At 38.2% G+C, this 17,763-nt stretch overlaps 1 protein-coding gene across 1 annotated transcript in view; it reads right to left on the reverse strand.

Moving 5' to 3' along the window:
• Positions 1 to 13,091, reverse strand: part of LOC124166445 — a 34,602-nt gene extending 21,511 nt beyond the window's left edge. The window contains exons 1-11 of the mRNA XM_046543979.1: positions 10,824 to 13,091; positions 8,844 to 8,954; positions 7,871 to 8,093; positions 7,556 to 7,651; positions 5,058 to 5,275; positions 4,086 to 4,204; positions 3,441 to 3,547; positions 2,337 to 2,452; positions 759 to 858; positions 462 to 595; positions 138 to 289 (exon numbers count right to left, since the gene is read on the reverse strand). Coding sequence (XP_046399935.1) covers positions 138 to 289; positions 462 to 595; positions 759 to 858; positions 2,337 to 2,452; positions 3,441 to 3,547; positions 4,086 to 4,204; positions 5,058 to 5,275; positions 7,556 to 7,651; positions 7,871 to 8,093; positions 8,844 to 8,954; positions 10,824 to 11,024 — 1,577 coding nt within the window. The 5' untranslated portion in view covers positions 11,025 to 13,091. The remainder of the gene's footprint in view (positions 1 to 137; positions 290 to 461; positions 596 to 758; positions 859 to 2,336; positions 2,453 to 3,440; positions 3,548 to 4,085; positions 4,205 to 5,057; positions 5,276 to 7,555; positions 7,652 to 7,870; positions 8,094 to 8,843; positions 8,955 to 10,823) is intronic.
• Positions 13,092 to 17,763: the final 4,672 nt, after the last annotated feature.

A 17,763-nucleotide genomic window follows, 5' to 3' on the forward strand; every position in this document is an offset into this window, starting at 1 on the left:
ATTCTTTTTATTCTAGAAAAACTTTGGAGTTCTTCCCTAATTTGATAAAACTGATATTATCTCTCACTAAACACCTAAAAATAATACTAAAAATAAACTGGAGAGTAGCTACTTGCGAAAAAGTGGTTCTTACCCACCCAGCAAAGAACATCAGGAGGAACCAGGACCCAGGGACGGCAAATAGGAGGATGGCTTCTTCAGTGCGCTTATCATTAGCCAAACGAAATGGTATGCATGCCAATATGAGTATGTTTGATAAGAGAAAAATAGCCTTTGCAGGAGCATGGCTCTACATAAAATTAGAAATAACATGGTAATTAGTGAAAGTTAACATATCAAATAAGTTCAATTTCAGAGACATCGAAAAAAGCTATGCCGCCAAAAAATATATAATAAAAGGGATAACTGAAATTCATATTAAATGCCAATTCTGATTTACTATAGCTAATTCTATGATTTACCTGTTGTTTTAAGAAGGATACAAGGCCTTGATTTTTTATTTCACCCCCTTGTTGAAATAGAACATAGGATAACACACCAGCAACAGTTCCTATTTCAAAACCATAACGCAGAATATCCTGCCAATCTGTTCCACCTTAAATAAGTAGAATTTTTTCAATCATAACGTGACAGCAGCTATCAGAAAGAAATCAAATAGCATGCTAAAAGTATATTGGTAATATATGAACGAGACATAAATCCATTTCTCTTCAGTTTTTATAAAAACCTGTATTTCGATTCATAAAAATATACATTACCCAAAAGGGGAGCATTACGATCAGTAGGCCTAAGGTAAACAGCTGTACTCAGAGTAAGAAGGTGAAGAAAGAGAATAGCCAGCCTCTTCAAGAATTGCCTCTGTAAGAGAAATTTTCCTTGATATCACTATAATATGTATATGTATGTATGTACTTCGATTAAAAAGAAACAACCACTACAAGTGATATGGATTAGATGTGGGAATTCTGCGGCACTGGAGTCAAAATGAAACTCTTGTAGGTTACCCGGCTTATGTTTCTATGAATATTCAGTCTTGAGTGCATGGTGTGTGAAGATTAAAAAAAGCAATCTTCAGTCATGAGTCTTGATACTGTGATCAACCCATCTACAATAATCCTAATCCAATTTGGTCAGAATGCACAAATATCCTCCAGCCACGAATTTCTTTATGATACTTTCCTGCCTCATTGAATTTTTCACCTACAAATAGGCGGATCTAAAGTGGGACATGGGGGCACGTGTCCCTCCCAGACCCTTAAAAATATGGAAGATTTTAATATGGTCCCATTATCATTGTGTTCATTTTGTATTACGAGGTATCTTTGTGCTCAGGAGTCAAAATGGAGAAAAAATATATATAACCCCCCCCCCAGAACAAAATCCTGGATATGGCCTTGCTTGTGCCCCTCCCCCAGAAAGAAATCCTGGATCCGCCCTTGCACCTGTCCAATTACTTTCTTTGCATAAAATGAATTGTGGATAAAGTGTCCTTGAGGATACTTGATGAGATAATTACTCAAAAGTCAGAAGACGCAATATTTTGCCTCCACATATATACATATTTCCATGATTCAAAATGCACATCTTTGGCAAAGGGAGCACTGTGCATTGACCCTGTGGCAAAATTTACATGTCCTAACCAATGGTGTGAGACCCCATTGAGGCTCCATGGGCCATGCACAGGGTCTCAAAAACCCAAAAAAGTGCACTTCTGAGATTCATCACTTGTTCTCCCCTCTTGAGTGGAGAGGAAGGTAGATACATAGCAGCTGTAGACAGAAAGTCAAGGAGGGGACCCCACCCCCTGAACTCAGGAAGACCCAGGAGGAAATATTGATGCAGTCCCATACATCCACCCTTCAAGAGCACTCCCTACCACAGCTAAGGATTCACAAACTGTGCGTAAGAACAATGTAAGATGTTGGCAAAAATACAAAGAGTGTTAGCAGGCATATCTCTTCTATGATTAAGGGCAAAAAATCGATGTACAAGGATCCAATCCAAGTATGATATGAAGGGTAGTTAGCCAGTTACGTATTTGCTTACTCAGAGAAAATGGTCAAGAATGTATCATTATATGGAGCTTTTCACCTAAGTGTAAACCTTATCATAGAATGCATTAATAATCTCTTCGCCAAGTTTTCCCGAAAGGGATCATCTGCAACCTACATCAAAATTTAAAAAAAAATAAATTCACATGGATTCACAGGTGGAGTCAGCACATCAGGATTGATGCATCCTCTTAACTGACCTAATAATTTTTAATAATGAACTCACAAATGGAAAGGAACAACTTCAGCCTCAACACTTAAGCAACAAAGGAAAAACATCCTTACCCTGGCGAAAGTCTTCCATTTTTCTTCTAATAGCCTCTGAATAATACCTCCATCCAGCATATCCAAATGCTCTTCTTTCGTTCCATTTAAAATTATGAAAAGGGCAGAGTTCCAGTCTGAAAGTTATGGAACAAAACCACCATGTTTGAAAATAAAAACTCAGAATCATATCAATGAAACAATCACCCTGTAACCCACTGATTATACAAACTTGAGAGTTAGAGCCATGAGTATTAGCCCATACTATGAGGTACATAATACAAAATAGTGCTGTCGGCTCTTAAAAACTTCAACTCAACAAACTCAAATCTTAGCTTTCATAGCTCCATACCATACATAACAACACCAATTCATTTATTCTTCTTGAGAAAAAGTTCATGAATGGAAAAAAAATAGTTTACGGAGCTAAATGATTTTTTTTTTTCAAGGATTTAGAACATGTATTTGCAAGACTAGAGATAGAAAATTTAACGCTTAAACTTGCTGTAAGGAAAGGAGTGATAAATCCACACAAAAACAGGCTACGCTTATATTCCAAAGAATCATCATTCATACTGTGGATGCATGACATCATAGCATAGACACTTATTGATACAACATCACAGAAAATACACCCTTTGATACCTAGTTTTTATTTCCCATCACTGATGTTGTTGAAAAACTCATTCAATCAGAAAAGGCCTGTTTCAACAGTGCCATATTCATCCCCACAAAAGGCAAACGTAAAATATATCAAAATAAATGACTTCTTGTGGTGTGCTTGATTGCTAACCAATGTTCTTATATAACAAAAACATTCAAATCACACCTTCATAGAAAAAGAACGTGCCTCATATTAGCTTAAGGATACCTCTCATTTTTTTATATTTATCAAAATATGAACCCATTTCAGACTATTTTTTCTTTCAACAGAGTTTGTAATTCCAATGACCTCTGTTTCAATCACTGTCTTGATTTACGTAGTTCTTAAGAATTCTATCCAATCCACATTATGAACCTTGATATGGTCTTTTTATATCCACCCTTCCTTTATACCTTTGTCTTTTTCATCAAGTAAACTTCTGTCATGCTATTTCACTTCATAGATCAGGGATACGTACTCACTTGTTCTTCCATCAGGGAGAAGAGTATCTAGGGCATTAAGGGGGTATGCTGAGCATGTAATGTTTGAATATCTCCAGAATTCTCTGGCTGATAATTCCAACATTTCCCTGCAAAAATAACAATGTTACAGAGGAATTATGAAAGACAAAATACTTTAAGTTCAGATATCAACTAGTAAGGCAATAAAAGATTTTAAAAGTATCTCACAAAGAATGAATTCTTTGAAAATACTACACACAAACACCAACAAAATAATATAAGTAAAGATAGGTTTCATTCACAAGAAGCAATATACAGATTATTGAAAAAAATCAATGAAAAAAAGTGAAACATTAAAATATGTTTTATGTGGTTTAAATGGTGGTATTTAGAGTTTATTAAATTTTGAATATTTGTTTGAACTGTTCTTTTTCTTTTAGCAGTCATATTTGGCAGGAGGTATGTGTCCTATTCTACATGTTGATGTATTTTTGCGCAGAGAGCTTTGATGCACATCAAACTTACACACACATATTTTTTGTGGCCATACTACATTTTAAATCAATCATAAATGCAATAGAAGATGATTTTTAACTAGCTACGCCTAACGTTTTAAGATAGAGAATAGTCTTTTCCATATATTATGGATTCAAGCTGCTTACATACCTGAAAACTTCAGCTCGTCCTAATTTGCATGCTAATGTGAGAGGAGTAAGTCCTGCATGGTTTGTAATACCATTGCTTGCTGGAAGTTTAGGATGACGTAAGGCATATCCAAACATATCCTGTAAAAGTAACATCACCCTTTGTTAATATTATTCTTCTACACAAGCCAAGAAAAGAAAAAAGTATGGTTAAGACCCCACACATAGAAAAACAGTCACTTTTAACCAGATCAAGGCAATATTAAGGAATTGATATGGCAGAAAAATCATATTTTGACAGAATGACTTTAACATTCATTTTGAACAGACATTGACAAAGGGTAATAACTGTGTAATACATTACAAGTAATTGGATCTGGAATGAGCTCACAACATTCCTCGGTCAAAGTTTAGCACACATGTTATCCTGACAGCTATGCATACCACATGATATACATGACAGAATGGACTCATTTAAACACTAGCGTAAATACAAGCACTCATCGTAGGTATATATTTCTCTATACTTTTCCTCATGGACCAATAAATTCAAAAAATTCATTCACTACAACATAACCATACCTACATATAATACAACATAACATTACATAGGTACATGTGATAGGACATACCATGACCATCATGTATACATGTACTCTTTTTTCACTCAAAGCTAAAACCATGTATGCATAAAAAAAAGTTATACATACGAGATAAAAAATAATGGCAATAACATGTATGGGCTAGCAAATGTTTGGCAGTTCTTTTTTTATGCATTGCTCCCGTACTCAGGTAATACATCAAATGTAGATTTTTTCAATGTATGAGAGGCATAACAAAGCTATTTTAGTTCAAGTGAACTGATGAGTAATCCAAGTTAACTAATGGCAGCTGTTTTGTTTTCAAACAGATGAGCTCTAAAGTGTCCCATAGTATGCAGACAATAATTTTTTTGTAAACATCTTCATTAAAAAGTATTCAATTTTAAACTCACCAATTTATCGCAGACTACAACCATGTGCAATATTACATTTCCAAATGAATCCTGGGCATCTGGATCAGCCCCTGCATCAATAAGAAGGTTGTAGACACTTTCATTTGCACAGCAAGCAGCCCATGCAAGTGGAAATTCACCCAAATAAGCCAAGCCCTCATAATCTGTGTGACGTGCTGGCCTAGCCCGTTGCTGATCACGTGGAAGAAAAAATGTGCCTGCAATGAAAGAAATTTTAGAATGATGAGAGAGGGAATGTAGGAGATGTCAATTTGTGGACTTTTAATTACTCCACAAGTAATAAAATATTTTTCACAAAACAAAATGAAATTATTTTCCAGATCGCCATGTCATTTGGTCTAAGGCATCAAAGGAGAATCAAAATTCCTGTTCTCACCTTTTATCGTTATTGGAGTCCTCTAGGTGGGACAGGATAGGATACGGATCTGTGAACTACTCAACAGACTTGAGCACCCTTTAAAACCTATGGTTTGACGTATGATTATCATAATAGTCAGACATGTGCCTTTACGAACTTTGACCTCCATATGAGCCTCGGAGGTCAATTAGTCGATAAGACAGGTATTTGTGCCCAATTAATTATATATATGTACTATATTTCTGACTTGGGCACCCTTTAAACCTTTCCTGCCGGTGCCTACAATTGGAAAACGTTTTACATTCTACGAGTAGCATGAGATTATTTTAAACCTCTCTGTATGGAGCTCTTTTTTGGGTTAGAGTTATCTTGGTATTTTTATCCTAGGACTTGGGACCCAGCTCAACTGGGGCGCACATCCCTTACCCTGGCCACTCGACTACACCCTCTATCCCTATCATAGCACGAACTCACACTCAACTTATTGCGTTACCAGTGTTTTTTTCAACCAAACATTGTATTTGATTTTCATTAATTTTCTCTTCTAAAAGAATTACTAATATTTTCTTAAGCATTGTGGAATTTTAAACAGATATCTAACATTAATAACAACAAAGTTAGTCAATAAAAGGTAATTAGGCTTTAAGTCCAGCAGTTTGTTATTTTTAACACTAAAATTTCGTTTGAAAATTGATTACACACTGAACAAAGTGAAGAATTCATTACAAAGTATAACAAAATTGTAGTATGCAACAAAATATATCACTGAAAAAACTATTGACAATATAACCACTTCATAACGGATTCCTGTGGTGAGGGTGATCATGAATGAGTGGGAGGGTTGGGCTTTATTGCATGGGGAGTGACCCTAAGGACTCGCTTAGCTGGGTCCTAGGCCGGGCCTGAATGCATCAGACAATTGTTACCTCAGCGGTCACTTCTCTTCCCTCACGTTGGCCTGAGCCGACGTCTGCTCGTTTGCATTGAAAAATCCGCGACAGCTATACCCAATGTCAGGTGTTATGCATTTGAAAATTCCCATCAGCTCTACCTGACGTCCAGCGTAAAAGGGTTAAAATCTATGGATCGACTCCTTCGTTGGTATGCTATTCCTTTTTCTACCCCTATGACCTTGAATGAGGCCTTACTGGGTCAACTGTTGAATTTTCATAAATGCAAGTTTTTTTTTCATTTTCTTGGGTCCGAAAACCTAAGGGGGTAACCATTAATTGCGTGAGGTGTTTAGGGGTGGGGTGACCAAATCTCACATAGAGAAGGAGAAGGACTCAAGCAAGTATCACATAATTATTTTTACGCAAGAAACAGTGTAAAATGTGAATCTAGACTACGATCTAAGTAATTTTAAATACTAGTCTTAAATAATTTTAAATTAAATAATTAAACAAATCGTTTTTTTATCAATTCAATGCAATGAAGCATAGATCAACCAATTTAAACTAAAAGTATGCATTTTGAACAATCTCACATGAGATTAGAGGGAGAGGGAGGGGGCAGAGCCAAATCTCACGATATCTCACCTAGGGGGGAGGTAGGGGTCCAAAAATCGCCAATACGACCTCACATAATTAATGGATGCCCCCTAAGAATTGACATCCATGTCAATGAAATACGTACTTTTTTCTATACCAAATTTTTCAAGATTGAAACGCCCAAAGGCAAATTTTAGATTTTGGTTTGGACCCAAATTGTGAGGTAATAAGGTCAAAGTTGTACAATTTTACTTGCACTCAACAAAACTTAAAATCTTTTCTGATGAGGAAGCCAATTTTCATTAATATATGTAGCTCAACGGGATGTGACGAATGAATGAATAATGATGGAAAAAGTGCATTAAAACACTCTCAACAAATGATTCCAAATACTTAAACAGTGGAGGCTACACTTCTGACTTGGGCACCCTTTAAAGCCTATGAATAGACACCTGTGTATGTTATATAGGCCCATATGTAGGTATGCTATTCTTTTTGCAACTCCTATGACCTTGACTGCATTTATGCATTGCAAAAATAATGCACTGGACCACTTACATTATATATTAAAGAGCAAAAATATTACCTATAGATACAAGAATAAAACAAGATTATATTCTGCAACTTACCAATAGCACGCTGAGATATGTCAGCACCAGCATCTACTAGATCACGAACTAACTCATTATTAGAGTAAGCAATAGCCAAATGAAGAGCACTGGCACCTGGAATGATAATTGAGGTTCAATTTCAGAAAGCAAATGATAATACAAAATTTAGCAAAGTAATTCAAGGAAACAAATATTTGGAAATATGAAACGTCAAATATGAATCAATCTAAGAAATATATGTATGCATTCGTAAACGTTCAGAAAGGCACATTGGAGTGTCATGCAGATGAATGAAAAATAATCTAGTCTTCAATTCAAAGCTCCAATATTCACCTAAATACTCCTCTCCTTCAACAACATCCAGTGCTAACTTTGGGAAGCATTTCAAAAGTGTTCTTGCAAGCCGGGTGTGTGTCCTGGTGTCACAAATAATTAAGACATGGAGAAGAGCTTCTCCTAATGATCCACGATACTGCATCTGCCAACAAGCTTCATGATCATGCCAACGGGACAGAGGATCCATTGCACTCAAGGATGTCTCAATTGGTACAACCACCTAAACGGGTTTCAAAATGATATCACTATACAAAAATTTATGCGTCATTTTCAAAGGAAGAATTTTGAAGACCTAGAATGGAATTGTTGCCCACTAAGTAAAATTTTTAACCAATGCATCCATAAAGAAAAATTCCAGGGATTCTACATTGTATGTCACAAATATTCACAAAAAGACAACAGGAAAAATCACAATTAATGCTCATGATTGATTATAAGTTTGACTTTGCACACCGCTTCTTAAAACATAAAGAAATACAATTGAAAGTAGAAGAAGGAACCTGGAATTCATGAAAAATCAAATTACAGTGGACTCCGTTTGTATATTTTTAGAGAAACCTAAAATTTTGAATGTGAAAAAACATCATTGCACAATTAGCATCCAAAACATGATGATGAGGAAACAAAGAAATCCTACGAAACAGGGAAGGCCTTCCACAATAGTCAAAAATAAGTACTAGTGATTTGCATTACCTTGAAAGACACTGAATATGCTAGCTGCCAATTTTACTGCAAAAAATTGATTAATGTTAGAGGATATATTAACAGCAAAATATTTTCTTGGCCACTCATTACTCCCGTAAAAGTACATATAATGTGTTACTTTCATGTGCTCATAAAAATTAAGATTTGTTCTTCAAAAAATTTAGTAATAGTAACAATGGAGGATGCGTAATGTGTCTATGCAGAAAGCCATATTTATTTTCATAATTTTCCCCTTAAATATACAATCATGAATGTTTATCATTACCTCAGTTTGAGAACGGAATTTCCATCGCAAATACTCAGCCCGATTGATTACTTGGCCCTTTCCATCTGCATACATAAACACTCCAAATTGTTCCCTGATAAGCTTCTCAACCTGTCAATGGAATAAAAGAAATACTTAATGAATTTTGGAATATCAAGGATAAAAACAGCTTCATTAAAAAAAAACAGACATTGTTACATGGTTAGGGTCAAGTGAAGTCCCAAGAATTTCTTAACGGGAGCACTATAAATTAGTTGCAATATCTCTTCTTTCTCAGAGAAAATTGTAAAAGCTGGCAAAACATACTGACAATATATGTGTGACATATTTTACAAATTATCCAGTATTTCCTGTCATAATATTATACAGCAAAATTTTAAAGTTGAACTAGAGCAATAAAATTTTCATATTTTCCCCAGAGTGATTACATTTTTATGTAAAGAGACATCAGAGACAGTAAAAATTGTCAATAAAAGCTTAAATAAGTGAGTTACATTCGTACTTGGATGTAAATTTAAAAGGCGACTATTAATGGTGTTCCACAGGGTCATCTGAGTAAAATGTAGGCAACACGCAACACGCACCGCCTTCTCCGCTAAATATTTCGGCCATAATTGACCATATGACAGTATTTTTCCCCATCACGTCCACAGCACAGACGTCAAAAACTGTGGAGGAAAGCCGCAGAGATGGGAAGGATTTATGATTAAGCCAAGTGATATGGTGACAGTGATTCATGATGTCATTGATTTTCATATTCTATAAATTTCAAGACTAGCTATGCAGCGGTAGATTATTAGTATGAGGCCGCCCCCGACTCGGCAATTAATGGAACAATTGAAAAGAAGATAATCTCTGAGGTGGATCTACAACCAAAGTTTTCAGTGCACCCACTCAGAAAAAAAACTTTAAAAAGTAATTGATGAGTATCTAAAGGCCAATTATCAACGCATAACAAATCTCGGACGCATTATCGCTGAGAATAATCGCATACGACAATTTTTTGTCACATGTTCTAGGAAAAAATGTCTTCATTGGGTGAATGACAGCTGAAAGAGAAAAAAAATACAACCACGTTTTGTGGGTTGCCTAACACCAAAGGATATGGACGAGGGGCACTACATGTAGCAAATGCGCACTTATCTGGCATATGATGATTTGAATGTCAAGAAGTAGATACCATGAATGGCGTCTCTTTACCTAAAATATTGGTCACTAATACCGAAGAAGTAAATGACAACGTTGTTGTTCTTAGTAAAATTATGAAACTGGGAAAGGACAGATGACATGGAGATAGATATACTATACGGTATTTCCTGGAGTATAGGTATAGGAAATACCATATTATATATTAAATAAGGTCAAGAAAAGAAAAAAAATAATAATGATAGATATACTTTGAAAGAAAATCACGTGTTACACCAATAATAACTTTTCTTTTAGAATATCAACTTTTGATGGGTATAATAATCGTTCCGAGAAAAGGGTGGTAAAACGACGCACTCTATAGAGTTCAAGAGTCGGAACGGGGAGGAGCCAAGGGGTATGGAATTCATTAAGTGGGCACTTCGACAAGATTACTTTTTAGAGAATAGTTGAGTCCCATTCTTGCATAGCAATCTTATAGCAAATATCGAATGTATCGATTTGAACTTATGTAATTGTTTTAAACCTTAAATGTGAAATATACACACGGTTAGAGCTATATGTTAATAATTCAACGTTCATATCCATAAAAATTAAACCGGTAAACATTTTCGGACGAGTATCATTAAAGTATTCGTTAAAATTATTAAGATCTTTCTAATTATTAAAGATGCATTCTGATTTTTTCATCTGCATAAGGAAAATTTGACCACTGAACTTAAACTACCCTAAAATGTCTTCGCACTGACTTCGCAAAATATATTCTCCGGGATCCAACTACCGGCAACGCAAGAAACATTACTAGCGTCGAAAATGGTTACGATAAATAAGTACCTCATGCTGACCGCCGGTAGCAAAGGCCTCAAGAAGCTCCCCTCCGTTTTTGTAATCGGCGAGGCGGTAAAGAAGGCAATTATCCTGGCCGGACGCCTGGGCTATCACCCTGTCGAGGGCAGATCCGCCGCCGCCCGCCGAGCCATCACCGGATGACCCTCCTCCACCCGTTCCTCCGCCGCCACAGCACACTCCTCCCATGCTCTAACTGATGGCAGAGAAATCCACGACAATATCATTAAGTAACATGAACTCTCACAAAGATGCACGCACAATATATCTCCAACGAGTATATTCATCACAATGAGTCTATCTCATTGTCTTTAAAACTTAACGATGAAATAGGGATGTTTTTCACAATGAGATACGCTTGTTACAATATGTATTTGAATATAAGATTTATGTGATTATTTAATTCCATCAAAAAACATCGTCGCACAGCAATGACATAATTTTAAGGTGTTGTAGGATGCACTGCAACGGTCAGCTGGAAATGCATAAGCTGAGACGATTTAGCCCTATCAAGAAAGATATTCACACGATATAACTACTTTTCCACTAAGCCCGGAACATTTCTAAAAGATGACGAGCGCACAACACCGTATCCGCGTTTGCTGTTTCCGTTCGGCCAACATTCGCGAGAAAATACACTCTAGGCTGTTTTACACAGGGCACTTGATTGCACATTCTGACGAGTGTACGAAGGCGCAGTCAAAATTGCGCCGTGTAAAGCGATGAATTGCTAGAACGCATACGAGAATGCATGGCCGTGAGATGGCAAAATAGCCCTTGTTCTAATTTCTTACATGCATTCGCGCAATTGCACGTCACGATGATAAATGAATGCAGTTCGAACCTGTGCAATCACGTGCTCCGCGTAAAACGGTCTTTAAACTGTGCTCAAATCTTTCCGCATTAAGATCGATCTCGAAAATATATTTAGAAAATATCAATGAATGGAGATTGAAACAAAAAAGTTATCAATCCTTTCGGCACCCACCCATTCAACCTTAGGCTTTCACTAAAGAACGAGACGAAATCTTTCAGCCTATAGGAATTTCCCAATTTCGAGGGCTACGCGAAGGGCGAGAGAGGGGAGTGAGCTGACCCCAACCACCCCGACTACCCGTCCCACACCTTCAACGCAAAGCTATTCGTCCCCTTCCAGTCACAAAACCCTGGCACATATATATATCGAACTAGCGAACACAGGCCGCGGCTTTCCGAGATCTCTCTACCAGGCACCGCAATCGCCCAGAAACTATCCCCCCTTCTCTCCCGCGAACGATCCCTGTCTCGAAGTGTATGCGATCCAGCACCCAGGCCACACCGCGCCGCCTCTCAGTCGAGACTTCTTTAAGCATGTCACTGCTGAAATGACAGCAATGCAAATATTTCCTCGAGGTCCGTCATATTTCGATAAAACTGAAGTTGCGTATCATCCCGACTCATGCTTTTATCCCTGTCATACGAAATATGAGCACCACTCGACTTTTTAATTTCGATGAAAGGTAATCCGACCACAAGGTTTTCCATAGGGCGAGAGAATATAGCTGCAGTCAATAGGAAACAGTTTCATATATTAAATAAATGGAAGTCGAATATGTCGAGCACGGTTTAAAGGAAAAAAATAATTACTCTAAGTTGATATATCGTTTTATTTTTCAAATTTTTCGCCTTAAACAGCTTTTTTACATAATTAATAAATTTAAATAGGTGCACTCTTAGTCACTCGACAAGAGGGAAACCTTGGGTCGACATTAGCCTAATTCTAAGGAAAGGCGCCAAGGGGACCACGGCTTAACGTCTTAACGACAGACGGAGTGCTGCTTTTGAAGTGCACTCCGTAAGTCACTCAAGCGGGGATGGGGTAGTAGGCTGTCCCAAAATTTTTTTTTTTTAATTTGTTTTTGGGACACCCTGCCTGGCGGGGTAGGAAGGTTTTAAACTGTGGAGGGTCAGTGAGAGAACCCTTTATCTGTTGCAGATTGTATCTCATTGTCGGAAAATGGTAGGCCAGGTAACGGAAAAAGAGCTTCTCTTGCAGGAACGACCATAAGTGAGGAGGATAGGGAGGGGAGGGAGAAGGCCTCAGCCGAGGTGGTCCTGATAACAGAATTCAATAGCAGTATTACTAACGATGAAGAACAAAAGCAATATTTGCTGCAGATTGTTTCCCAATTACGGAAAATGATAAATGAGGGTACGAGAAAAGAGCTTGTTCAACTGAAACGTGGCTTTGTTGAATAATTTTCTCAGTGGGCTAACAAATTTATACAGATTTTCCAAAATAAAGTTAAGATTGATTATTACCATACGTGCCGACATGATTTGGTCTACGACAGGAGTGAGAGTCACTGAAGCATGTGACCATGGCGGGCGACCGTGGGTGAGGAGGAGAGGGGGACGGCCTCAGCCGTCTGTTGCGCCGGGTCGCGCGAGCCGCATCGCTTAGCGCCACTCTTGGCGCTGGGCTGCGCGGGCCGCAAAGCCTAAACGGTGAAATATACGCAAAAACCGACGAAATTTTAGCCCAAAGGGCCATAACTTACCCTTATTACCCTAAATTTAGCATTTTTTGCGAAATCGTATGGCAAATAAAGGGTGTTGGTATTCAGGCGCCTCTCGCTAACTAATTATTTAAAATGTTTCGAAAATATTTTTATGCCTATCCTTGTATACCCGAGGGTCATCGAAATCCGATTGACGATTTTGAAATTTCAAAAAAAAAATGTTTTTTTTGGGACAGCCTATCGGGGTAGCCTCTGAAAAATCTTTGACACCGTAAGTATCTCTACTATCTTCCTATGAATTATTGAAACCGTACCATTCTTTCATGATAACCCTGTATTTCATAGGAATAGTTGTCGATCCAACGAATGCATGGTTAGAGAAGAAACAGGTGGTGATAATTTCGTTTACAGAGAATATTTCGATACGGAGACAAATCAAATCAAAAGAGAGGCAAATCATCCCAAAATTTAAAAGCAGCATTCATACCTTTTTTCCTTTCATTTTTTTTTCAAAAATTGCTATCTATTTGGTATTAGGAGGGTATCTTTTAAGAAATTCAGGGGAGGGACCCTGAGCTCCTCGTGTTACTATGAGGGTCATTGCTTAACCCCAAGCGGTCGGTAGAATAAGCATCGCAACCCAGTCTAGATCGCCGCGCTACATTTTGAATAAAAGAGATGTGGCACACTTTTCGCGCCAAAAGAAAGAAGCTTTAAAATATGCTTATGGTAGTTTCACTTGTAATATACGCATGTGTCACAAGTTTTCGCAGTTAACTATGGTATCGTTCACGACTTTTTAATTACTGCCGATTTTGATCACGTATGAAAATAAAAATACCAATATTTTTTCCAATTTTCGTTTCGTCACTCACTGCCCGAATTTGTCGAGTCTCGTTATTTAAAACTCTATCACAGTCAATAGTGAACCAAAATTGGTGGGCAAAGCCATTCCAATTTAGCGAAGGTTTAACAAAATATTTGACTTTGGCTGCATTAACTTAGATAATGTCAGGCATGCGGCTGCAAACACCTTCCTCCATGTTGAACTCCCGCTCCACCACTGCGACATCCATGGTGTGCTTCGTGAAATGCTCTCGGGATCGCCAACGGGTCAGGAACTGCAGTGGTGTAACTAGGAATATGCTCTGGGGGGGATGAGGTGGGGTGGGCGAAGGGCGACCTCCCATCCACCTCTTTTAGGAAAATTTTGGAAACATGACATGCCTGCAAATACATTTTACATCATTTTAGCGCTTAAAATTTTGTTTTCCTTAAAAGGTTACGTTAAAATTTACTATGAGTCAAAACTAGACAATAGTTTTGAATATTATTTTTATTTCTCTGAGGCTTTCACTATTTTTATCATTCTGTATTTTTTTAGCATTGAATAAGGCATATACTGTATATATTTTCTATTCTGACGGGATTTTAAAAAGGTAAAACTTTGAATTGTAAAATTATACTAACTGCATGGATTCACATTTTATTATTATATAACAAAAATTTCTTTAAAAAAGCTATTAATTCATGTTATTATCCCTTAATAACTATAATTTCCTCGTGGTAGGTTATATGGCATGCTAAACAGGATAGGAAGCGGAAAAATCGTCTTCTTAAATTGTATAACATGTGCATTGTATAACAACAAAGGCTGCGCGGCATGATAAAATGTCCCTTTTTGGCACGCACCTCCACGGCAAGGTTGAAAAGGGAATTAATTAGTGATAGAATGCCATTTGTTGCCTTTCCTGGTAATTGTACATGTCAGTCGACGCGAGAAAACTTCAATCCTACTCAAAGGATGTTCGTAATTTGCGACCTGATTCCGTTGAGTTTGGAAACCAAAGCATGTTTACCAGATTTACGCGTTCAGTAGCATAGTATATCGATCAAATATCTTAGCAGTATCTTCAATTAAGTATTTAGGGCCAGTAGAGACTATTTACTGTGCATAAAACGACGACTTTAAATAATTAAGTTCCAGAGAAAGTGAAATATCCAACAGTGTCTCAGAGTCTCTAAGCCCCCGCGTCGCGGAGCCGGGACGTGAAGTGCGATAAAAAAGTTGCGCTCATTTCCGCAGCTGCAAACTTTTTTCCAAGATGTTTGCTTTATACTCTTAAGCTATCTCTACTATATACTCTCAGTAAAAATTGGAGAACCATTATTTCTCAGACTAAAGATAATGTCTACTTTATGTCAGGTTTTGCCATAAAAACGGAGCCGCCATTTTGCGACATTATACCACCTCGATATCAACCAAAATATTTAAAAATAATGTAAAATGTAGATAAAGTATCATATTACTGGAATATAATGTTTTTTACTGCATTAAAATCCTTCAAAAACTCTACGAGCAGCTTAACTTCTAAGTTTTTCGATGAAAAATGAGATCGGGCGTGTTTTTGGAAATTTGGTCGTGTTTGGTCCTCTGTATCTTAGCAACGGATGAGATCTATGAAAAACGACTTATTGTTTCATGATCACCAATCATTTGTGAGCATATACGTCAAATTTCAAGTCTCTACCTCAAAAAACGCTATTTTGGAATTTTGTCCGGCTTTTTCCGATTTCGGACCACTGTGCGTAGGTTCGTTTGGATATGTGAGGGTAGAGCTCACCCCACACTTACAATTAGCCACAGGTATGTGAATATCAAGCATTCGGGGTATGGGGGCAAGTCTCTTTCCCTGGGCCACCTCGCACATCGAGGATTTAATTTGGAGGTGTCCGAAAGCTCCCGGGATTTGAACCGGAGACCCCTCGATCAGCAGCCAAATGCTGACCACTGCCCGAGTTATTCGCGGAGAAAACTCGACGTCCTCCAAATACTTTCGCTGATAAGTTGACATAGTCGCGCTCTCCTGTCGAGCAGTACACCACTTCTGTCCTATTCCTTGGTCATGGGCTGGAACCACGAGTTTTGCCAGGGGGGGCAAAGATATAAGTTTGCCGCTCCTCCTTCCCTCATCCCCCTCTCTTCCTCCCCCTTCACTAAAATTCTATGGTATAAAGTATGTGTATAATACATCGTAAGCTATTTTTTTAGATGAGGAACTCTAATGGGGTCACCATTTCATGGACAGTGGGCGGGAGCTTCTACGTTTTTATTTTGTTCAAAGATTTGGAGAAAAGTTCTGAATGATGAGACTTTTTGTCGTAACTTACCTTTCTCTTCTAATATATCGCATTCTTCAAATGAATGGAGCCAGTCTCCCACCAAATCACAATTCATTAAAACAATTCGCCGGAGGGAGGGAAAAGATAAGTTGCAACGAAACTAAAAGCTTTCAAAATTTGCCACTCTACCGTAACTTTAAAATAAAAAAATGAGAAAGTTGGCGCCCACTTTTCATGATTTGGTGACGCCATAGGCGGATCAAGGGGGGGGGGGACGGGGGCACGTGCCCCCCCCCCAAAACCCTTAAAAATATGCGAGATTTTCAATACGGTCCCATTACCATTGCGTCCGTTTTGCATTACGACGTATCCTTGTACCCCAGAACCCCCCCCCCCCCCCAGAACAAAATCCTGGATACGGCCTTGCTTGTGCCCTCTCCAGAAGGAAATCCTGGATCCGCCCCTGGGTGACCCCATTAGATTTCTGATTCATTAACTCGTTCAAGGAGAACCTTTCACTGAGAAAGGAATCGATCATACGACTGTAACCAACAAAAAAATAACACTACTGACAAAAGCAGGGGCGGATCCAGGATTTTTTTCTGGGAGGGGCACAAGCAAGGCCGTATCCAGGATTTTGTTCTGGGTGGGGCACAACGATACCTCGTAATACAAAACGAACGCAATCATAATGGGACCGTATTAAAAATCTTGCATATTTTTGAGGGTCTGGGGGGGGCACGTGCCCCCGTGCCCCCCCCTCGATCCGCCTATGGACAAAAGCATCATCAGTCCTGACGATGATGGAAAATTGTCCTGAAGAAATGTCGCGAAATGTCTACAACATGCATTAGTAACCCGAGAAGAATTCATTCAACAAAGAAACGCGCGCGGCCCATGAATAAGCCTGAGGAGTTTCTTAGGGGCGATGATCCCCTCGGCATAAACTTAAGAGATAATTAACTTACCAGCCGATGGGATCAATTCAGGCACATAGCCAGAAACATGCCGTAAGGCCGTTTTACACGGGGAACGTCATTGCGCAATCCGACGTACTTACGCAGGCGCAGACAAAATTGCGTCGTCTAAAGCGGTGAATTGCTGGAACGCAAGTGAGAATACATGGATGCGAGATGGCAAATTCCGAGCTCGCATTCTCGCAATTTAAAAAAAAAAAAATCAGTGGTAACCTGAGTAATGATGCGCCGTTTTTAGAAAATATATGCAAATTTACCTGTAACTAACAACAAATTACTGATTATTTCAAACTAGAGAAAAATAACAACTTGCTGGGAGTTTGGCCA

This window comes from Ischnura elegans, chromosome 1 (assembly GCF_921293095.1).
Source record: "Ischnura elegans chromosome 1, ioIscEleg1.1, whole genome shotgun sequence".
Lineage (NCBI taxonomy): Eukaryota > Metazoa > Arthropoda > Insecta > Odonata > Coenagrionidae > Ischnura > Ischnura elegans.